The sequence below is a fragment of the Protobothrops mucrosquamatus genome, unplaced genomic scaffold (genome assembly GCF_001527695.2).
Source record: "Protobothrops mucrosquamatus isolate PMUCROS unplaced genomic scaffold, P.Mucros_1.0 scaffold1638, whole genome shotgun sequence".
Taxonomy (NCBI): Eukaryota; Metazoa; Chordata; class Lepidosauria; order Squamata; family Viperidae; genus Protobothrops; species Protobothrops mucrosquamatus.
The window spans coordinates 77,238-99,581 of NW_015387797.1; the positions used below are offsets into that span (position 1 = coordinate 77,238).

Genomic DNA, 22,344 nt, shown 5'->3' on the forward strand with positions numbered 1-22,344 from the left:
TGGGGGCTATTTGTCCCGTACAGCCAAAGGCCCGGGACAAAGGGTGTCTGGGTGAATTGGCCGGGCCGACGGGCGAGGGGCAGAGGGCCAAGGGCCCACTGGCCGTGGAGAATGGCTGCGGGAGGGCAGCGGAGGAGGAAAGCGGGCTGTAAGTGGGCTGAGGCGAGTGGCAGGGGGCGAAGGAGGCGTGGCCAAGGGTCCATGCCTAAACATGGGGGTCGGCGCAGATGAAATCAGGAATAGTGCATCTCTTTTGTCTCTCTGGTTTCACGGACTGCACTGATCATGATCATCATTGGCCAGTGAGGAAAGCGATCCAAAAGGATTCCCTTCCAGTTTGAGACTTAGTTGGGGAGCCTCAGGGACTGGGAGAGGCTTCCAACTGAGGGCTGTTGACACCTCCAGTATGATTCGCCCTCGCTGCTCACTCAGGGACTGAAAGGGTCACCCAGGGCGACCCGGAGAGACTTCTAGTGTGAGTCTCACAGAGTATCTGCTCATGGACTGAGTGAGTCTGGGAGCTGATAATTATCCACATCCATTCAGTGTGAGTGTCACACACAGGGGAAGCTCAGGGACTGAAAGACCCCTTAAAATGAGTCATCACTATTATTTACGTGATGGGTTGGCATGTGGAACGCTTGTGTGGCCTTTTTCAAGTTCTAAGAAGTACAGCTATGGCTAACATTACACCAGGCCAGAATACTAATTACTGTTTTAATAATCAGTGACCAAGCCTAGCAATAGAAAGGGCCATAGACATTTTCTTTTGGGTTTTAAGAACCATTGCCAGGTATAACAGTAAGGAGGCAAGAGAAGTATGGAATCTTATGTACATCATGGAACACACCTAGAATTGGCTAAAAATACAACAGGCAAGCAAACTAGAATCTCTATTATGTAGCAATGGCCACAGATAGGATTAAAATGTGTAGTGTGGTGTGTTCATGAAAGTGACTTACATTTTCAGCAATTGTTCTAAAGGTCAGTTTTGACATAATTGGTGAAATAGCATTTTTGGTGGAGATCATGTTCATTCTTGCGTTCCATTCCTTCTTCCTCCTTTTTCACCATCAACACTGCAGGCTGACAACTGTGTCTTCTGTCTTCTAAGATGGTGTAGAGTACATTTCTTTGAAATTAAAAATAAATAAATCAATGTTACTTCAGCTGCCAGAGATTTTACACCTAAGAATGCACAATACACAGTGGTTACTATTACCACAGATGCAGGTGTTACCCCTACTTCCCAAGAAGAATGGACCATCATTTGTGAGAGACCATTCCACCTCCCTCCATATCCTAAAACTTTGAAGAATACAACTTACCCCACAGCGTAGGAGGCTCCATCACAGCCAAAGGCTAATAGGGCTTGAGCTGCAGACATTTTCTTGCTGTCTTGGTTCTTCTTTTTTCTTTCTTTGCCTTTGTTTCTTCCTCCGTTGTGTCTCTTCTGAGGAACATTTGGCGTGCAAATGTTCCTCCCCTCAATCTCAGAGACTCTAAAGCTATAAATTCTTTTCTAGATCAACGGCCACACCTAGCATTAAAAAGGGCCGTTGAGGCTTTCTTTCTGGTTCTAAGAACCATCGCCATGGCCAGAATTATACCAGGCAGAAAACTATAAAATCTATTATTAACCACCGGCCACACTGGTCATTTAAAAAGGCCATTGAAATTTTCTTTCTGGTTCTAGGAATTATCACCATGGCTAGAATTATGCCAGGCAGAAAAGTATAAAATCTATAATCGATCAACCGCCATGCCTAGCATTAAAAGGGCTGTTGGGGAGGTTTCCTTTCTGGTTCTAAGAACCATTGCCATGGCTAAATTTACAGCTGGCAAAAAAGGTATTAAATCTATTATCTACAGCTCAGTTTTGATTTACGTGGTGAAGTAGCATTCTTGATATTCATCCTTGCGTTCCATTCCTTCTTCCTCCATTTTCATCTTCTGTCTTCTAAGATGGTGTAGCAGAAGCCTTTGAGTTAAAAAAATATCAGTGTTACTTTAGCTGCCAGAGGAACTTTACTCCTAATAATGCAAAATACATTGTGCTTACTATTACCTCCAATACAGGTGTTCCCTTTCCTTACCTAGGAAGAATGGACCATCAGTTGGTGGAAACCATCAACCTCCCTCCATATCCTAAAGCAGGCATGTCAAACTGCCAGCCCGCGGGCCGGATGCATCACGACAAAACCATGTCCAGCCCATTGCTGGCAATGGGGAAAAAGTCACATGACGTCGCGAGTTTGACACGCCTGTCCTAAAGCTTTGAAGGAAACAAGACTCAACTAAATTTACCTCACAGCGAAGGAGGCGCCATCACAGCCAAAGGCTAATAGGGCTTGAGCTGCAGACATTTTCTTGCTGTCTTCTTTTTTCTTTCTTCGCCTTTGTTTCTTCCTCCGCCGTGTCTCTTCTGAGGAACATTTGGCGTGCAAATGTTCCTCCCCTCAAACTCAGAGACTCTAAAGCTATAAAATCTTTTCTAGATCAACGGGCACACTTAGCATTAAAAAGGGCCGTTGAGGCTTTCTTTCTGGTTCTAAGAACCATCGCCATGGCTAGAATTATGCCAGGCAAGAAAGGTATAATATCTATTATCCATCAATGGCCCCACTTAGAATTAAAAAGGTCCACTGAGAGGTTTCCTTTCTGGTTCTAAGAACCATCGCCATGGCTAAAATTATGCCAGGCAGAAACTATAAAATCTATTATTAATCACCGGCCATGCTGGTCATGTAAATGGGCCGCTTTCTGGTTCTAAGAACCATCACCATGGCTAAAATTACGCCAGGCAGAAAACTATAAAATCTATTATTGATCAACAGCCATGCCTAGCATTAAAAAAGGCTATTGAGGTTTCCTTTCTGGTTCTAATAACCATTGCCAGGGCTTAATTTATGCCAGGCAAGAAAGATATAAAATCTATTATCTACAACATCATATTCTTCTTGATTTCCATTCCTTCTTCTTGTACTTTTACCATCAACGCTGAGTCTTCTGTCTTCTAAGATGCTGTAGTACATGCCTTTGAGACAAAAAAAAAATCAGCGTTAACTTCAGCTGCCACTGGCATTTTACTCCTATGAATGCACAATACACAGTGGTTACTATTACCACAGATGCAGGTGTTACCCCTACTTACCTAGGAAGAACGGACCATCAGTTTGTGGGAGACCATTCCACTTCCCTCCATATCCTAAAACTTTGAAGAATACAACTTACCTCACAGCGTAGGAGGCGCCATGACAGCCAAAGGCTAATAGGGCTTGAGCTGCAGACGTTTTCTTGCTGTCTTGGTTCTTCTTTTTTCTTTTTTCGCCTTTGTTTCTTCCTCTGCCGTGTCTCTTCTGAGGAACATTTGGCAACAGGCGTGCAAATGTTCCTCCCCTCAATCTCAGAGACTCTAAAGCTATAAAATCTTTTCTAGATCAACGGGCACACTTAGCATTAAAAAGGGCCGTTGAGGCTTTCTTTCTGGTTCTAAGAACCATCGCCATGGCTAGGATTATGCCAGGCAAGAAAGGTATAAAATCTATAATCGATCAACAGCCACAACTAGCATTTAAAAGGGCCATTGAGGTTTTCTTTTGGTTCTAAGAACCATCGCCATGGCCAGAATTATGCCAGGCAGAAAACTATAAAATCTATTATTAACCACCGGCCACACTGGTCATTTAAAAGGCCGTTGAAATTTTCTTTCTGGTTCGAAGAACTATCACCATGGCTAGAATTATGCCAGGCAAGAAAACCATAAAGTCTATAATCTATCAACAGCCATGCCTAACTTTAAAAGGGGCCATTGAGTGTTTTTCCCCCCCAGTTCTAAGAACCATCGCCATGGCTAAATTTATGCCTGGCAACAAACATTTAAAACTTAATTATCTACAGGTCAGTTGTGATTGAGTTGGTGAAGTAGCATTCTTGATGGAGACCATATTCATTCTTGCGTTCCATTCCTTCTTCCTCCATTTTCAACATCAACACTGCAGGCTGACAGCTGAGTCTTCTGTCTTCTAAGATGGTATAGTAGACGCCTTTGAGATAAAAAAAAAATATCAATGTTACATCAGCTGGCACTGGAGTTTTACTCCTAAGAATGCACAATACACAATGGTTACTATTAGCTCAGATGCAGGTGTTACCATTCCTTATCTAGGCATAATGCAGAGGTTCCCAACCTTTTGGGCACCAAGGACTGGTGCCGAGGAGAAAGGTTTTCTATGGACCAGAGGGGGTGTGGTTTTGTATACTGCCTGCATCCTGAGGATGAAGTTTTGCTTGTTGTGTGGCCCACTTGCTGGCATGCAGCAGACCGGTGCTGGTCCACCGACCGGGGGTTGGGGACCCCTGGCATAACGGATCATCTGCCTCCCTCCATACCCTGAGACTTTGAAGAATACAAGACTCAACTAAACTTACCTCACAATGTAGGAGGCGCCATCACAGCCAAAGGCTAATAGGGCTTGAGCTGGAGACATTTTCTTGCTGTCTTGGGTCTTCTTTCTTTTTTCTTCTTTCTCTTTGGTTTCTTCCTCTGCCGTGCCCAGCATGTGTCGTCTCTTTCGAGGAACATTTGGCAAAAGAGCGCACTTGTTCCTCCGCTCAATCTGCAAAGCTAGGAAACTATAAAATCTTTTATAGATCAACGGCCACACCTAGCATTAGAAAGGGGCCATTGAGGTTTTCTTTTGGTTCTAAGAACCATTGCCATGGCTAAAACTATGCCAGGCAGAAAACTATAAAATCTATTATTAATCACCGGCCACGCTGGTCATTTAAATGGGCCGTTGAAGTTTCCTTTCTGGTTCTAAGAACCATCGTCATGGCTAAAATAATGCCAGGCAGAAAACTATAAAATCTATAATTAATCACCGGCCACACTGGTCATTTAAATGGGCCATTGAGGTTTCCTTTCTGGTTCTAAGAACCATTGCCATGGCTAAAATAATGCCAGGCATAAATCTATAAAATCTATTATTAATCAACGGCCACACTGATCATTTAAATGGGCCACTGAGGTTTCCTTTCTGGTTCTAAGAACCATCACCATGGCTAAAATTATGCTAGGGAAGAAAGGTATGAAATCTAATATCAATCATAATACCAAGTAGCAGCCAGAATATATAATGAAAACTCTTTAATTTCACAATAAATTCAAAGACCTAACGATAGTTCCAGTTGGGAAACTGACTATCCTAGACCAGGGGTAGGCAACCTTGGCTCTTTTATGACTCGTGGACTTCAACTCCCAGAATTCCTGAGCCAGCCATTCTGGCTCAGGAATTCTGGGAGTTGAAGTCCATGAGTCATAAAAGAGCCAAGGTTGCCTACCCCTGTCCTAGACCAAGCAATGTCCAAAACCACGAATAAATTTCTAGAAGCCTGTCACTCTGGCAAATTAGCCATCAATAGACAGACAGAAACAATATGTACCCACTTTGCAAAAAAGACAACACCTCTTCACCAGCAACCCACACTGAGTTATGCATAGATTAACACTATGATTAACATCAGACCAACGATCAAGAAATAAACAATGTCCTAATCAAGGAACTGCCAAAGAAGCTAACAACAAATAGCGCAACTAAGAACCTCCAAGACCATTTTTTTAAAAACTGCTAAAGCAAGCCTTAGGGCAGTGATGGCGAACCTTTTAGATCTTTTAGAGTGTCCAAAAACCGCCCTGCCCCAGCTCCCGCCCGCCCGCCTCCCCGTCCCGCTTTGCCATCCCGCAGGGCCACCTACCGCCTCCATGGCCCGTTGCAGATCACCCAGGCAGCCCTGCAGTGCCATGGCAGCCACGCCTTCTGCCTGCGCCCCACAGTATCATCTGCATGCGACAGGGTGCGAGGGCGGAGTCTTGTCCCCACTGCCCGGCTGCCATGTCCTTGGCTGGGCTGCTGCTCACGGGCCACGCCCAGGGGTGATTCTCCTCCGGGGGTCTGCTGGTGAGGAGGGGGCCGTGGGGGGAGGTGGGGCTGGGGCGACGGCGCGCATGCCCATAGAGAGGGCTCAGAGTGCCACCTCTGTCACACGTGCCATAGGTTCGTCACCACTGTCTTAGGGTAAATTTCAGCAAGGCCCAAGCAGAACCTGCCAGGCTTCCTCACTTTCATGATATACCAAAGAGTGAATTAAACCATCTGTCTTACTGTTGATGTCTTCTTCTTCGTCTACAAGTCATTTTGGATTTGTGCCTTTGAAATAAAAAAAGTCAACATTACCTCAGTTGGAATTGGGATTTTACTCCTAAGAATGCACAATACACATTCTCAGCATGCTGGCTGAGGAATTCTGGGAGTTGAAGTCCACAAGTCATAAAAGGGCCACGTTTGAAGACCCCTGTCCTAAAGCTTTAAAGAATACAAGACTCAACTAAACGTACCTCTCAGCGTAGAGGGTGCCATCACAGCTGAAGACTAAGAAGGCTTGAGCTGGAGACATTTTCTTGCTCTCTTTTTCTTCTTTTTTCTTCTTTCTCCTTTGTTTCTTCCTCAGTCGTGCCCGGCAACGTTGTCTCTTTCGAAGAATATTCGGCAGAAGAGTGCACTTCCTCTGCTCAGTCTGCAAAGCTAGAAAACTATAACATCTTTTACAGATCAGTGGCCGCACCTAACATTAAAAAGGGCCATTGATGTTTTCTTTTTGGTTCTATGAACCATTGCCAGGGCTAAATTTCCAGACCAACAATTAAGAAGTAAACAATACCCTAATCAAGGAGCTGCCAAAGAAGCCAACAACACATAGCGCAACAAAGAACCTCCAAGACCATTTTCACCAACACTGAAAGGAGCCACTAGAACAGTGATGGCGAACCTTTTAGAGACCGAGTGCCCAAAAACTGCCCCCGCCCCCACTCCGCTCCGCCCCCCCACCCCCACCCCACCTGCCCACAGGACTACTCACCGCCTCCATGGTCCTCCGCAGATCGCCCAGGCAGCCCAGCAGCGCTATGGCGGCCACGCCCTCTGCCCGTGCCCTGCAGCATCAACTGCATGATGGGGTGTGAGGGCAGAGTCTTGTCTACGCTGCCTGGCTGCCATGTCCTTACCTGCGCTGCTCCGTGTGGGCCACACTCGAGGGCGAGTCTCCTTCAGGGGAGCTGCTGGAGAGGAGGGGGTCATGGGGGGAGGCAAGGCTGGGGCAACGGCACACGTGCCCACAGAGAGGGCTCCGAGTGCCGCCACTGGCACACGTCCCATAGGTTCGCCACCACTGCACTAGAACATAAACTGGGAGCAAACTGCACTCCCTTCAAGCACTGATGATGTTCCCTAGTTTGGTAAACAAACGTCTACAACAGGGGTGTCAAACTGCCGGCCCATGGGCCAGACATGTCACGTGGAAGCCACGTCCACCCCATTGCCGGCAAGGGCAAAACCGGCCCGATACGTTGTATGACGTCACATGACGTCACGAGTTTGGACATGCCTGGTCTACAAGAAAACCGCCAAGCTCAGAGAGCATCAAGGACGCCTCATTTCAACTGTTAACCACAAATATTCTTCTTTATTGGTATTCCTCATATTAAATTGCATCACCAGGTTTACTTTTGCTTCTAAGAAGTCTGGCTGGTATTGGCATTATTTCCAAGGGTGTGAAGGTGGGAGGGAAGTGACCCCAAAGGATCCCCTTCCGGCTTGAGTCTCACTGAGGGAGTCCTCAGGTACTGGAGGAGGCTGGTATCTGTCTGATTCTAAGATCCACAGCCAATAGCTAAAATTGTCTTGGGTCAGAATTTTTTTTGCTACTTTTTAGGCATGTTTGTCACACTTATGACTGCTCTTTTTACCCTTGATACTTTGTAATGTTTAAAAAAAAACTTTGCTAAAGCAAGTCTTAAGATAAACTTTAGCAAGACCCAAGGATTTTTGCAGTAGTTAACATGTTGCAAACAGTACCTGCCAGGCTTCCTCACTTTCATAATATACTGGAGAGTGAATTAAACCATCTGTCTTACTGTTGATGTCTTCTTCTTCGTCTACATGGATTCATGCCTTTGAAATAAAAAATTCAACATCACCAAATGACCAGTGGATGTTCAGAGGTTAGAAAAGCAATCAGTCAAAGGGGTTTTATGTGTTTTATCCTACTTGTGAAAGAAGGCAAGATACAATGACTTGTAACATTGTTCCCTTAAGCCACTAGCCTGTTTTCTACATGTTTTACAGAGGTCTTCAAACTTGACCCTTTTATGACGTGTGGATTGGCACGCTGGCTGAGGAATTCTGGGAGTTGAAGTCCACAAGTCATAAAAGGGCCACGTTTGAAGACCCCTGGACTTCAACTCCCAGAATTCCTCAGCCAGGCACGCTGGCTGAGGAATTCTGGGAGTTGAAGTCCACAAGTCATAAAAGGGCCACGTTTGAAGACCCCTGGACTTCAACTCCCAGAATTCCTCAGCCAGGCACGCTGGCTGAGGAATTCTGGGAGTTGAAGTCCACAAGTCATAAAAGGGTCACGTTTGAAGACCCCTGGACTTCAACTCCTAGAATTCCTGAGCCAGCCATGTTGAGGGGAAAGGGATGTTTCCAAGCTGAGCCATGCTGGCTGAGGAATTCTCTGGAGTTGAAGTCCACAAGACATAAAGAGCCAAGGTTGCCTACCCCTGGTATAGGGTTTCCTGCCTGAGCAGGGGGTTGGACTAGATGACCTCCAAGGTCCCTTCCAACTTTATTATTATTACATATTTTGCTTCTTTTAGGGACTTGAGCCTTGACTAAAATTATCTCAGATTCCAAAAAAATCACTTTATTCCTAAGAGCAAAGTCAGTTCCTGAGATAATTTTACCTTTAAAGCTAATTTTAACTCCTATTCACCTTTGCTGGTTTGGTCCCTTTAAAAAGGGCATGGCTGATATTACCTCAGGTTCCACCAAAATTTTATTCTAAGAACTTGAATTCTTGGCTAAAATTACCCCAAGAATTCATTTTATTCCTAAGAGGAAAGTCAGTTCCTGAGATAATTTTACCTTTAAAGCTAATTTTAACTCCTATTCACCTTTGCTGGTTTGGTCCCTTTAAAAAGGGCATGGCTGATATTACCTCAGGTTCGACCAAAATTTTAAGAACTTGACTAGAATTACTTCCAGACACAGCGGTTTGCGTTATTCCCCGAGCGAAAGACTGAGATAAGTATCTTTAGTGACCTATGGTATTGGAGTCCTTCGAATAAAACACCGTTGAGCTACCGCTGGCGTTTTACTCGTAAGAATACACGCCGTGGTTAAAATTACTACAGGTGGTATCCTGACTCCTCGAGAATAAGCTATTCATTAGCTAAAGAACTCGCGCCCCCCTCCGCATCCCTAAAAGGTAAAAAAAAAAAAAAAAAAGTCTCAGCTACAATTACCTCAAAGCTCAAAAGGCCCTGCCCGGCCTCGAGCTCGAGGACTTGGGCCGCGGGAGCGCCGGAGAGAGACATTTTTGCCCCCCGGCACCCCGCAGCATTGTCTCTTTTGAGGGAAAAAGTCTGCGGGCTCCTCAGGATGAGTGCCAAAAGAAAATGGAGCGCGCTGCAGAGGCAGGAGACGCCGCTATCGCGTCTCTTCTGAGGGAAAAAGAGACGCGGTACCGGCGGCGGCTTGCCTCTGCAGCGCGCTCGCTTTTATTCTTGCGCTCAGCCTGAGGGAGCCCGCCGACTTTTTAAATGCCCCCGCCTCTCGGAGAGGAGAGAGGCCTCTCAGCCAATCCGAGCGACGGGTTTTCAGAGCAGCCAATCACGAGCGAGATGGGTGTGCAAGACAGGAACCCCGCGAGGCGGTCCGAGGGCGCTGGGCGGGAAAAGGCGCGCGCTCTTTCGCGCGCAAACACGGGCGCGAGCGCTCGGCTGGTTTCCCAGCTCGCGCAGCGGTTGCCATGGAGACGGCCGCGGAGCGCGGGAAGCGGCTCATCACGGCCAGGTGTGCCTCGGCCCGCACAGGTGAAGGTGATTAGACTGCGTAATGCCGCCTCCTCCTCCAGCCTTCGCCCCGCCCGGGGACCCTTTGGACTACAAATCCCATCCGCCAGGCAGCCTTGTGCCTGAGAGGCTGGAGTAGGGTTGGAGGCTGCTTCCCACCCCCCCCTCCCTCCCCCGTTGCAAAGGCCCAGTTTTTAAAACATCCCCATCATTTTTGCAGCTGTGCTTTTTAGGATGGAGAGATCAGAGGGCGGCTTGGGCTTCCACTGGATTACAAGTCCCATCAGCCACCTCTGGGGTGCTGATGGGGATCGTCCCTTCTTCCAACAGAGAACTTTTTCTTGTTGAGCAGGAAAATGCTTAAAATGCTGTTTAAAAAAAAAAAAATCTGAAAATTTAATAAATGCAAAATAAAATAAAGATTATATGCAGAATTTAGGAGATGCTTTGGACTACAGGTCCCATTAGCCAGCCTTGGGGGGGGGATGCTGATGGGGATTGCCTCTCTTGCAATAAGATTGCCCTTCTGGTTGGCGGGTCCTTCTACCCCCCCAAAAAAAATCAAACCCTTTTTTGTGTTTCTTTTGTTTGCATCTTCTCAACCATGTTATGATCTTGCCAGGCAGCCCTTGGTTTTATTTATTATTTTTTTCCAGTCTTTTTTTCTTTAGGAAAAAAAAAAATCCAGGACTGGTTTGTTTTGCTTTGCTTTGCTTCCTAGGGATTCTGCTAAAATGTATAATAGAGTTTTTGATACATGGTGTCTTGCCCAGTGAAAAAATTGACTTAAATTTGAAACTGTTTCTTCCTTTTTCTATTATTGGAACTCTTTCCTCCCCTACCCTCAGTTAAATGTTTTCAAAAGAGATCTGATACATTTCTATCAACATTATAAGTATTTTAATAACTTTTAATGAGACCCCTCTCAACATTTTCCACGTTACGCCCTCCAGACAGGGTGGGACAATGATCTGCAGAATTAGCCAACCAGCTTTGTTTTCCTTTATTCAGAAAAATATTCCAGCACGGTTCAACAAACCACTGTAAGAGACGAATATCTTCTTGTTAAGGAAAGCTGCTTCACTAAGCCATTTTATTTGGCTGGGTAGAGGAAAGGAATATTTTGCTAGTGATTGCAGAGACCACAATATCAAAATATTCTCACAAATTCTGGGTCTTGGCACAAAGGCAACGCTTTCTCAATTGGTTCTGATAAGTTCTTGCTTCAAGGAATTGCAGATGATTCTCAAAATATTTGGAATATGTCTTGTTCAGCCCAGGCAGGAGTTAAGATGGCCAGTTGTGTTTTATTCCAAAATTACAAAAAAAAAAAAAAAAATCTCCCTGAAATACAGTCAAATATTTTGTTGCTTGACAATTTTGGCAGCCATAGATCACATTTCTGATTATTTTTTTAGCACCAACACTGGTCTGAAGCATACATTAGCTCAAGATTGCTGGAAAGATTCAAGCTGCTAATTTGTACAAAATTATTTTTTTTAAAAATGCACAGATGCAAAAACATTCCTTCATTTCTTAGGAGTCACAAATGTTTCCCCCCCCCCCCAAAAAAACAACCCCACAACTTTTCGTAATCAACTGTTATCTAATTAGAACCGTTTTCATTTCCAGGCAAGTGGACGTGGTCCCTAAAGAGTTTGTGGCGTGGACCAAAATGCAGTCATGATTAAAACAATTTTGCAACGGATGGACCTCGAAACTGTTTTCTTAACACAGGCCACAATTTTAGAGATCCCAGCTCTTCCCCAATCTCAATTAGTCGTCCTATTTACATAGGTTAAAATCTCAGGGGGGGGAGGGAAGAAAGAAAGTGTTTGGTTTCTCCTTTGAGTCCTCTGAATAGGTTCGTTTTTTTCCCCTTCTCTGAAGTTGCAAGCAGAAAACGATTTTAGACGTCGTAATAGAAATCTAATTTTGTGTAAACTGTCTTGCACCCTTTGTCGGAATAGATCCGCTCCTCTTTGGGGAAATAGGTCATCTCATCGGCCACCCGTGAGACCACGGCTTCGTTGACGGGGTGGCCCCGCAATTCCAATTCAGCCCTGATGCACATTTTCACATGGCTGATTTCGAGAGGCAGGAAGGGAATAAAGTAATCGATGACATTTCGGTCGATCAGGTTGCTGTGCCAAAATCCACCTGCAAAAGAAAACCACATTGTCTTCAGTGGGATTAGTTTGTAATGCAATTAAAACAAAAGTAACTACAGGTAGTCCAGTATTTGAGGGGCTGCCCCAAAGAAGAGGGAGTCAAGCTATTCTCCAAAGCGCCTGAGGGCAGGACAAGAAGCAACCGATGGAAACACATCAAGGAGAGAAGCAACCTGGAATTAAGGAGAAACTTCCTGACCGTTAGAACAATCAGTGGAACAGCTTGCCACCAGAAGTTGTGGGTGCTCCATCGGTGGAGGCTTTCAAGAAGAGATTGGACAGCCATTTATCCAGAATGGTAGGGTCTCCTGCTTGTGCAGGGGGTTGGACTAGAAGACCTCCAAGGTCCCTTCTGACTCTGTTGTTATTCCTTGGTTTACGACCATTCATTTAATGACCATTCAACATTACAATGGCGCTAAAAAAGTGATTTATAACCAGAATTTGCACTTATGTCCATTGTGATGTCCTATGGTCACATGGTCAAAATTAGGGCGGTTGGCAACCAGCATGTATTTACGACAGTTGCCGCATCCTAGGGTTGTGTGATTGCCATTTGTGACCTTCCCAGCCAGCTTCTGACAAGCAAAGTCAATGGGGGAAGCTGGAGTCACTTAACAACCAAGTGGTTCATTTAACTATCGTAATTTGATTAACAACTGCAGCAAAAAAGGTTGTAAAATTGGAGATGACTCACTTTACAACCGCCTGAATAAACAACAGACGTTCTGGTCCCAAACAGAGTCGTAAGTTGAGAACTACTTGTAAAAACTGTAGACTCCTGGCAGTTGCATGAATTAGTCCCTGCAGGTTTCCGGGCAAGGTTTTTGGGAAGTTGTTTACCACTGCCTTTTTTCTAGGGCTGAGAGAGAGGGGCTGGCCCAAGGTCATCCATCTAGCTTCTAGGCTAAGTCAGGACTAGAATTCACGGCCTCCCATGAATAAAAGCATGAGAGCCACTTTGGTGTAGTGGTTAAGGCACCAGGCGACAGTGAGTTCTAGTCCAGCCTTAGGCATGAAAGTCAGCTGGGTGACTTTGAGCCAGTGACTCAATGCAATCTACCTCACAGGGTTGTTTTTGTGAGAAAAAGAGGAGAAGGAAGCTGTCTTGGATATGTTGAGTTATTTGTAAAAATGATAAAGGCGGGATGCAAAAAAATAAATGTGATACTCACTATTTTTGTTATTAAACACAGAATTCGACAATGTCTGTTGCAAAATATGGAGAGGCAGCTCTTCCCTCTTCTTTCCATTCTTCCAATGGTCGATTGCCACTTCGGTTATTTTTTCAGCTCCTGCATTGCTGGAGAAAAAAGAGATTTTTCACACACTGGTAGCTGAAAGCAGCTTCTATGCTCCTGCAAAGCGTGGCTGAAGAGTGCCAGCCATCACAGCTAAGCAGTTTTGGCTTGAGGGAATAGAAATCCAGAGAGGTGGGGGTTTTTTTTTGGACATAACCTTTCAAAGGGCAACAGAAATGCGGCAGTATTGTGTTTGAATCCATAAAGTACAGGTAGTCCTCAACTTACAACCACAATTGAGCCCAAAATTTCTGTTGCTGAGACATTTAAGTGAGTTTACTTCATTTTATGACCTTTCTTGCCACAGTTGTTAAGCGAATCACTGCAGTTATTAAAGTTTGTGATACGCTTGTTAAGTGAATCTGGCTTCCCCATTGACCTTGCTTGTCAGAAGGTCGCAAAAGGGGATCACATGGCCTCAGGACACTGCAACCGTCATAAATATGAGTCACCAAGCGGCTGAATTTTGATTACCGGTACGTGACCATGGGGATGCTGCAACGGCCGTGTGAAAAAGGGTCATTGGTCACTTTTTAAAGTGCTGTTGTAACTTTGAACAGTCATTAAACGAACGTTAAATTGAGGAGTACCTGTACAGCTAGTCCTTGACTTACGGCCGATCTCTTAGGTATAACCTAAATGTACTTTCTCTCCAGCAAATTTGTTTTTTGGGGGGGGTAGCCCAGCACAGGAACGATGCCTAACCTGAGGAAGATGAAAATCGCTTTTCGATACGATATGCCATCTATTTCTTCATAATATTCCAGGAAAGGCTTAATGGAGTCTATGAGTCCAGCGTGCATTTTGTCCATCTCGTCAAATATGAAGATCGACCTTGCACAGGAACTCACGTTGCCACGAATCCACATTTGCATTTGGTCCTGAAAGATTAAAAGCAAAGAAGCCAATCAAAAATTGGAAAAGGAAACTAAAAGACCTGAACACACTTCCCAGCAATCAACACCCAGATCCGAGCAGAGATTAACACCAAGGAAAACATTGGGTTTCCCAGCAGTTCCCAAGCGTACACTTACCTTGTACTGACTGATGTTCTGCTGATGTGGGAAGTGCAAAGTAGACACAAACTGGTGTACGTATTTGCTCTTGAGGCCTTCATCGTAAAGGCTTTCCGCCACAATCTTACTGACGAAATTCTTGCCCGTCCCCGTCCATCCGTGCAAAGAGAGGGCCAGGGGTTTCTTCGGATTTGGGTTTCTCAAAAACCCGGTCACGGCTTTCACTATCACCTCTGACACAAGATGTTGTCCGAAGACTTTTTTCTCCAAATTGTCCTTAAGATCTGCAGCAGGGGATGTTGGGAGAAGCAAGAAATTAAAAGAATTACTATCTGGTCATCGAGAACGTTCAAACTTGGAATCGGAAGGTCTTCTGTAGAAAGAGAGGACTATTTTATCTACTTCCTGAGTGGAGATCAACAAAACTCATTAAAAAAATTAAAACCAAGGTCCTTGACTTAACAACCATTCCTTTAGTGACCCTGCAAAGTGTCAACGGCATTGAAAAAATTGAATTATGACCGTTTTTCACATTTATGACAGTTGCAGCATCCCCCCCCCCCGGTCACGTGATCAAAATTCAGACAGTTGGCATACTAACTCGCATTTATGACGGACGCAGGGTGCCGGGATCATGCGTCCCCCTTTTGCGACCTTCTGACAAGCAAAGTCAATGGGGAAGACAGATTCATTTAACAACTTAACAACTGCGGCAGGAAAGGTCTTAAAGTGGGACAAAACTCACTTAACAACTGTCTCGCTTAGCAACAGAAATGTTGGTCTCAATTGGGATAGTAGCTTGAGGACGACCTGGTCAATAGCCCCCGCTGCCACGCCCACCTCCCTGACGTCACAGCACGCCCTCCCTCCTTCCACGTCCCCTGCCGCCCCGCCCCTTGCAAGAACGGTGACGTCACCCACCTTTCCCGACCTGCGCCACCGGCCTTTCCACGCAGCATTCAGCAAAGTAGCAATACAGCCTCGGGAGGGAGATGAGGCCGGTGAGGGCCGAGGCGGTGCCGGCCAAGGCGATGCCCACGGTGACCGGGTCCATCGCCCGCGCCCCCGGGCCCACCTGCCACAGCATCAGGGCCAGGCCCCATAGCGCCCCGGGCGCTCGGAGCTGCTTCATCGCCGGCAGCCGCCCTTGGGCCGCCGCCTAATTCACCTCAGCGCCGCGCTTCCGTTTCCGACTAAACGGCTTCCGGCCCCGTGGGCGCCATCTTTGCGCCGGGCAGGTTGGCAGGGGCGGGAGGGCCATTGGCTGCCGGAGAGAGAGGGGGCGTGGCCTTGCTTCCCCGCCTTCCTCGGTTTGCCGCTAGTCGGATTTCCGCCTTCTGGATCTTCGCGCGATCAGTAGACCCGGGTCAGCATCCTGTCTTGACAACTTCATCCCCAACCGCCAGTGGGCGCCCAAGTGCTGACACGCGTTTCAGCCTCGTGTGAATTGCATGCAATTGTTGCAAGGTCTTTTTTATTGCGTGGGGTGGGTGGGATATGTTTTTCCCTGCTAGGACATGTCTTTGCAAAAAGGATGAGTTGCTTTGCTCTTGCTCTGATCCCCAAATATGTAGTTATTATTCCGATTTAAATGGCTGCCCATCTTCTATATACTCTACAAGACTCTGAGTGGCTTGCAAATAATTAAATGTAAAAAGAACAATAGAACAGTTCAAAAGCAAGGAAAGCATATAAAAAGCCATCATTTGGCTGGTTATATGACGTCAATTCAGTGTTGACTCTTAGTTGGAAGACTTGAAGGACCAAATTGTGGGTGTTCCATTGCTGGAGGTTTTAAAGAAGTGATTGGACAGCCATTTGTCTGGAATGATGTAAGGTCTGCTGCTCAAGCTGGAGGTTGGACTAGAAGACCTCCAAGGTCCCTCCCAGCCCTGTTCTATGTTCTATCTGGAGAGGACCAAGTAACTTATTTGAGATCTGTGGTGGGATGACAAGAATTTCCATCCCATGCCATCGCATGCAGAAAACACAGACAGACAAATCCTTCAGGCCATCCTCCACTTAAAAGAGAAATCTTTATTGCTTGCACATGCAATACATTTCAACGCAGAGGAGTTTCGTGGAGAAAAATTGAAGCAAAATGAACATTGAAAAGAAGGGAGAAACGTTAGAAATACAGCCCAGTCTCTGAGAACCAAACAAGCTCGCTTCAGTATCTCCGATTCATCTTCTTAAACTTTTCATAGTGATAATCGTCGGTGGCTTTCTCGTTCGGTGGGCGCTTGCGGTTTGGCGGAGACTCTATAAAATTTAGAAAGAGACACACGTCAAACTAAGGAACCAAGACACTCAAACTAAGAGTTGCTGGATATGAGACGGGCGGCAAGTAAATGTCATAAATAGACACATAAACAGGAATTTGAAAGAGATGAAACCTGGGCAATCTTCTGAGCTCCTACTCACCATTGGTGCCTGGCAAAGCAAGTCCTTTTCTACTTATTTATGATGGCAAAACTGTGAACCGTATGTTTCAAATCATTATCTATACAGTATGAAAACTTCCTGTTTGTAACCTTCGATTGGCCGAAATGGCCCAAAATTTTTAATCAACATATCTCAGATGGGCTAACTTAAAAGAATTTGTCCAAAATCCAGGATACATTGCTCCCATCGGATTGAAATTTCAAAAACCTTCAAAGATCTTCAAAGGTCAGTCATGATTATATGACTGTTATTTCCAATTATATGATTGTATAATGACTATATGACTAATGACTATTATATAATGATTATATGACTGCTAGGTTCCCACAATGGCTAAAACAATTTAGCTACCAGCTTGTGAGAAGTAGACCAAAGTAGCTAGATAACACCGTAGTGTACATGACTTACTTTCCATTTCGGTTTTTTCGGTGTCTCCCACCCTCAGGGGTCGAGCCTTCGGTTCCTCTTTATGTCTTCTTACCGGAGCATTCAGCTCTTCGTGATAAACTGCAAAGAGATGTAATGATCGTGCTAGTTTAGAATCAACTGTATTAAATTTTCGGGTTTCAAACTACAGATGGTCCTTGACTTATGAACCACAATTAAGCCCAAAATTTCTGTTACTAAGCGAGACATTTGTTAAGTGAATCTCTGCAGTTCACCGTTTAAGTATGAAAATCACTTTGTTCAATGCCATTGTAACTTTCAACGGTCACTAAATGAATTGTAAGTCGAGGATTACCTGTATGGTTTTTTCACACCAGAAAGTAAATTTGGTTTCTAGCTTAAAGTGTGTCATGCGCTTGGTGTGTTTTCCTTGTTTTATCCTTGTGTGATATGCAAATTCACCACTGTGGTGTATAACCATTTATATTATTCTCATTATTATCATCATTATTTTATGGTTTTTCATCAGGCCTGTGTTTAGCTATCAGGTTTCGTTCAACAAACTCAACTAATTCTAACCTCAACCTTGTTCAACATCAACCAATCCTGCTAGTCTCCATTTGATTATATGTCAATCAACTTTTATCCAGAATAGTGACCTTAAATCCTCTAGTACTCACATCGGTTGTGTTGGACGTAATTCACCGCCATATTGGTGGGGACGAAGGAAGTTTCGCTGTCTTTCTTCTTATTCTGCTGTTCAGCCAGCAATCTTGCCTTTGCATCTTCAGTTGAGATGATGTTTTTTATCTTGGCCCTAAGGAGAAACCAAAAGAAACAACATCAGGCTGAGATATTTTCACCCTTCTGGGGAAGAAATGTTGGACTAAAGGGAACAGCTAACAGCCATGGCGGAATGAAGAACAGGCGAGTTGACTTGCTTTCTGATAATTCCTCTTTGGACAAGGAGAGGACTTGTCTAGAGCGTTGCTTCTCATGACACACTCTCCGGTGTGTTTAGAACTAAAGATCAAGATTATTGGAAGTAAAAGGAAAGAAACAAAGTTGGCTTATTTGATCAAGGTTAAAATATATTATTTTCTCTGGAAATCCTTAATGGACTTTTTCTGACATCAGGACTGGAATGCTTTGTATGGATTTGTTTATAGATAAGAGATTGGACATGGGAAAAAGAGATCATTGGTTGTATATTAAGAGAAGGTGGTAAGTTACTGAAATTGTTTATACTTGTCCTGATGTAAAGGAATGTCGCTTTTTTAAAATCTTTGAGTTATAATTTTTACTGTTGACATTGCAATCTTTGAAAGGAGAATATTTGTAGCCCTTGAAATGAGGAATCTGTGGTGCTCTCTGAGCTGGAATTGTTTTCTTGCAGACGTTTCATGACCCAAACTAGGTAGCTAAGACTGATGATGCTACCTAGTTTGGGTAATGAAATGTAAGAAAACAACCAAGCTCAGAGAGTACCAAAGTCCCCTCATTTCAACCCGGAGCTACAAATATTCTCCTTTATTGGATTTGAAACTGTCAGCTTACTCAATTCCAAGGTCCACCTCAGGAATCCCACTCAGCATCTGATTGGAAAGCATCTCTTCCGTCTTCTTCGCCGAAGAGACCCGGATGCTCTCCGGTAGCTCATACAGACAGTCCTCTGCGTTCTTCTGCTTTATTTTCTGCACCTCGCTTTCCATAATCCCCTTCCTCTTCTTGAGCTCAGTTTCGATGTATTTCATCCTGAATGAGAGACCCCAACTCAGAAACGCAGAAAACCGAGGGCAGGAAAAGACCCAGTGGTTCATCAGGTCCGATTTATTTATCAAATTCTGTCATCAAGCAAGCAAGCAAGCAAATAATGGCAAGCCAGTTACATACATGTCTGCATCTTCATCCCTCCTGTTGGTCTCGGCTGAAAACGAGGTGCCAAGATTGAGGTCTTCCTCTTCGCTGATCCTATAGAAGGGCGACAAAGAGGACTCTAAGCAGCCTGAAGACAAAAGAGCCAGAATTCTCAGCCAACCCTCAATTCAAAATATCTAAGAGGCTCTGCTTTAAGAAGGCACATGTTACTCCTTGGCTTTCCATCTCACAACGGGGGCCAGAAGGGACCCACCTCTCCTTTCCCCGCTCTTTCAACTTCTTCATGTCCACCATTCCGCCCGACTTGATCTTAAAGGGATCATCCTGGTCATGTGGAGAGAATAAACAGAGAGAAGGTGCTCAGGGCCTCTTTTGCAGATGTTGGAGAAGAAAATGGTGGAATCCAAGGGCCACGAATGCTGATTTTACCCAACTGGGCTTCCTCAGCCATCAAGGTCACCTATTGCTCTAAATCAAGAATTGTTAAACCACTATTAACAATACACCGAAGTGGGTGGCGTTTGCACATCACTTAACACCTTTGGGGGGAGGGGGGAGTGTTTACAGGCCTCTCATCTCAAGGCTTCCCACTCTGATCTTACCACCAAAGTTGTCTCCTCTTGTAGCTTTTCTCCGACAAGCAAGGCTGCAGCACTTGGGGGGGGGGGGGGAAAGAGACAAGAATGAAGAATTAGGATGATTTAAGAGAACCTTCCATTTTTATTTCAAAACTGCTAACAATACAATCTAGGGTCAATTTGGGTAATCTTACTTAGGAGAGTTTGATATTTTCCTTTGATATTTCCTTCCTTGTCCTTGAACTCATCACATATTCCAGCAAGCCCTGATCTATAAATCACAATTGGTTGGCTCTGTGCAACATGTTGGTGAGCTTGTAGTGGAATCTAACAATTCTTAGCCAAATGGCAGATATGAGAACATACCTTAATGTTCACAAGGATGATGTTTTTCAGAATCTCAGTTTCTCAGGATATAAACGGGTTGCAACAAAAATCCAGGATCTCAGTCTGTGCTTGCTACTAAGATTACCTTGACATTACGACTCCATGGAAAAAAAATAGTTATTACCTTACTCCATTTTGTCTCCTTCTTAAACTCTGTACTTCCTTCGCTTCTTCTAGTTTTAAACTGGAGCAGAACCAAAGAACGGAAATAATAATTAATAATAATCTGGAGCATCACTTGAACACTTGACTGATAAATTTCATAAAAAAATAAACAACAGAAACAAAAGGCCATCCCAATATTTCAAGCCCCCCACTGGCACCCACCGAACCTCCTCGGCCACCAGCTCATCCTCCTCTTCCTCCTCGGAGTCGGCCTTCCTCCGGCGGAAAGTCTTCCCGGCCGGCATGACTGGAGATCTCCCACCTCCTCAAATCAATTTTGCTAAAAGGGGCTGCCACAGAGCTCTTCCTGTTTTGCAAGCTGGGGGCGCGCGTCGCGTGACGTCATACCGCGCGACGAAGCCGCCCGCTGCGACTCTACTTGCCCTTAGAAGGTCAGGGCAGAGGATACCGTTAGATGTAGGAGAAGTATAGATAATGATACAAGGGAGAGATGAGAGTCTCCTTTTTGGTTTTTTTTTTTTTAATCTGCTGTATTTTTAATTTATTTTTCTCGACTGTGGGAAGCAGCCCCCATCTGCAGCAAGGCCACGATAGCGCTGTGTGTCACTGCATTCACACGGGGGAATAAATGTCCTGCTTGCTATTGCCTGTATTAAATGCAGGTTCCATCATACATAAAAGCAGGTGGGGACGGAAGATGCTCTGTCCGGGAAGCAATCTTGAGTGTCCTCTTTCTTAGCAACACAGGTAGTCTTCGAAGTACAAAAGTTCATTTAGTGGCCATTCAAAGTTACAACAGAACGGGGGAAAAAATCGACTTATGACCGTTTTTCAGAGTTACGACCCAAAGGGCGTCTTGCCTACTGTCTATAGTGGAAATAGGAATCTTGGGGCTCCCAGAGGTCATCTTGGCCAAAACCTAGAGAGGAAACAGACTCGTTGGGTCCCCCAGTGCGTATCCTGCCCATTGTCCAGGAAGCACCTGGAGCCCGTGGGGCATCCCGAGGGCATCTTGCCTGCTGTCTATAGGAGATTTGGGGTCTTTGGGTCCCCGGAGGTCATCTTGCTCATCGCTTAGAGAAGAAACGGAGTCCGTGGGGGCACCCCGAGGGCATCTGGCCTGCTGTCTATAGGAGATTTGGGGTCTTTGGGTCCCCAGAGGTCATCTTGCTCATCGCTTAGAGAAGAAACGGGGTCCGTGGGGGCACCCCGAGGGCATCTGGCCTGCTGTCTATAGGAGATTTGGGGTCTTTGGGTCCCCGGAGGTCATCTTGCTCATCGCTTAGAGAAGAAACGGAGTCCGTGGGGGCACCCCGAGGCCATCTGGCCTGCTGTCTATAGGAGATTTGGGGTCTTTGGGTCCCCAGAGGTCATCTTGCTCACCGCTTAGAGAAGAAACGGAGTCCGTGGGGGCACCCCGAGGGCATCTTGCCTGCTGTCTATAGGAGATTTGGGGTCTTTGGGTCCCCAGAGGTCATCTTGCTCATCGCTTAGAGAAGAAACGGAGTCCGTGGGGGCACCCCGAGGCCATCTGGCCTGCTGTCTATAGGAGATTTGGGGTCTTTGGGTCCCCGGAGGTCATCTTGCTCATCGCTTAGAGAAGAAACGGGGTCCGTGGGGGCACCCCGAGGGCATCTGGCCTGCTGTCTATAGGAGATTTGGGGTCTTTGGGTCCCCAGAGGTCATCTTGCTTATCGCTTAGAGAAGAAACGGAGTCCGTGGGGGCACCCCGAGGGCATCTGGCCTGCTGTCTATAGGAGATTTGGGGTCTTTGGGTCCCCAGAGGTCATCTTGCTCATCGCTTAGAGAAGAAACGGAGTCCGTGGGGGCACCCCGAGGGCATCTGGCCCGACCCCTCTTCTGGACCGCCTTCTCTTGCGAGGCTCCGCCCCGCCCCGCCTCCTCCTCCTCCGCGGCCCCGCCCCCGACACCATCGCCGTCGCCCGCTTCCCCCGAGCGGCGCGTCGCCCTCCGAGGCGGCCCCGGCCGGTAAGCATCGCCCCTCCCCGCCCGGACTCCGACCCCCCCGACCCCCCCGGGGCCTCGCTTTGCCCCCCGGCCCCGTCCCCCGGCTCAGCGGCCGAGAAGACGAGAAGGAAGGTTTTGCGGCCTAGCCTGCTCTGAAGCCCCGGCCTCGCCTAG

General features: G+C 45.9%; 2 protein-coding genes across 2 annotated transcripts; both read right to left on the bottom strand.

The window, feature by feature from the left end:
* Positions 1 to 11,733: 11,733 nt before the first annotated feature.
* Positions 11,734 to 15,533, bottom strand: LOC107293516 (torsin-1A). Its single transcript, XM_015822668.1, has 5 exons — positions 15,323 to 15,533; positions 14,420 to 14,685; positions 14,091 to 14,266; positions 13,260 to 13,387; positions 11,734 to 12,073 (listed from the first exon to the last, which is right to left on the bottom strand). Exons 1-5 carry the CDS (start codon positions 15,531 to 15,533, stop codon positions 11,823 to 11,825), a joined length of 1,032 nt encoding a protein of 343 aa, XP_015678154.1. The 3' UTR covers positions 11,734 to 11,822.
* An 873-nt stretch (positions 15,534 to 16,406) lies between these two features.
* On the bottom strand, positions 16,407 to 20,583 carry CUNH9orf78 (chromosome unknown C9orf78 homolog). Its single transcript, XM_015822672.1, has 9 exons — positions 20,404 to 20,583; positions 20,201 to 20,260; positions 19,714 to 19,765; positions 19,365 to 19,435; positions 19,127 to 19,204; positions 18,791 to 18,988; positions 17,914 to 18,050; positions 17,255 to 17,353; positions 16,407 to 16,663 (listed from the first exon to the last, which is right to left on the bottom strand). The coding sequence occupies exons 1-9, from the start codon at positions 20,484 to 20,486 to the stop codon at positions 16,572 to 16,574; spliced, it is 870 nt and encodes a 289-aa protein (XP_015678158.1). The 5' UTR covers positions 20,487 to 20,583; the 3' UTR covers positions 16,407 to 16,571.
* Between the last annotated feature and the right edge of the window lie 1,761 nt (positions 20,584 to 22,344).

What these genes read in the sequence shown, in the direction of transcription:
- CUNH9orf78 (XM_015822672.1), bottom strand. Translation starts at nt 20,486, where the DNA reads ATGCCGGCCGGGAAGACTTTCCGCCGGAGGAAGGCCGACTCCGAGGAG. An exon ending in CTGGTGGCCGAGGAGGTTCG is followed by an intron (nt 20,261 to 20,403) that starts GTGGGTGCCAGT and finishes GTTCTGCTCCAG; the next exon opens with TTTAAAACTAGAAGAAGCGA. An exon ending in AAGAGGAGACAACTTTGGTG is followed by an intron (nt 19,436 to 19,713) that starts GTAAGATCAGAG and finishes CCACATGACCAG; the next exon opens with GATGATCCCTTTAAGATCAA.
- LOC107293516 (XM_015822668.1), bottom strand. Translation starts at nt 15,533, where the DNA reads ATGAAGCAGCTCCGAGCGCCCGGGGCGCTATGGGGCCTGGCCCTGATG. An exon ending in AGAACATCAGTCAGTACAAG is followed by an intron (nt 14,267 to 14,419) that starts GTAAGTGTACGC and finishes TTAATCTTTCAG; the next exon opens with GACCAAATGCAAATGTGGAT. An exon ending in TGTGTTTAATAACAAAAATA is followed by an intron (nt 12,074 to 13,259) that starts GTGAGTATCACA and finishes TTTCTTTTGCAG; the next exon opens with GTGGATTTTGGCACAGCAAC.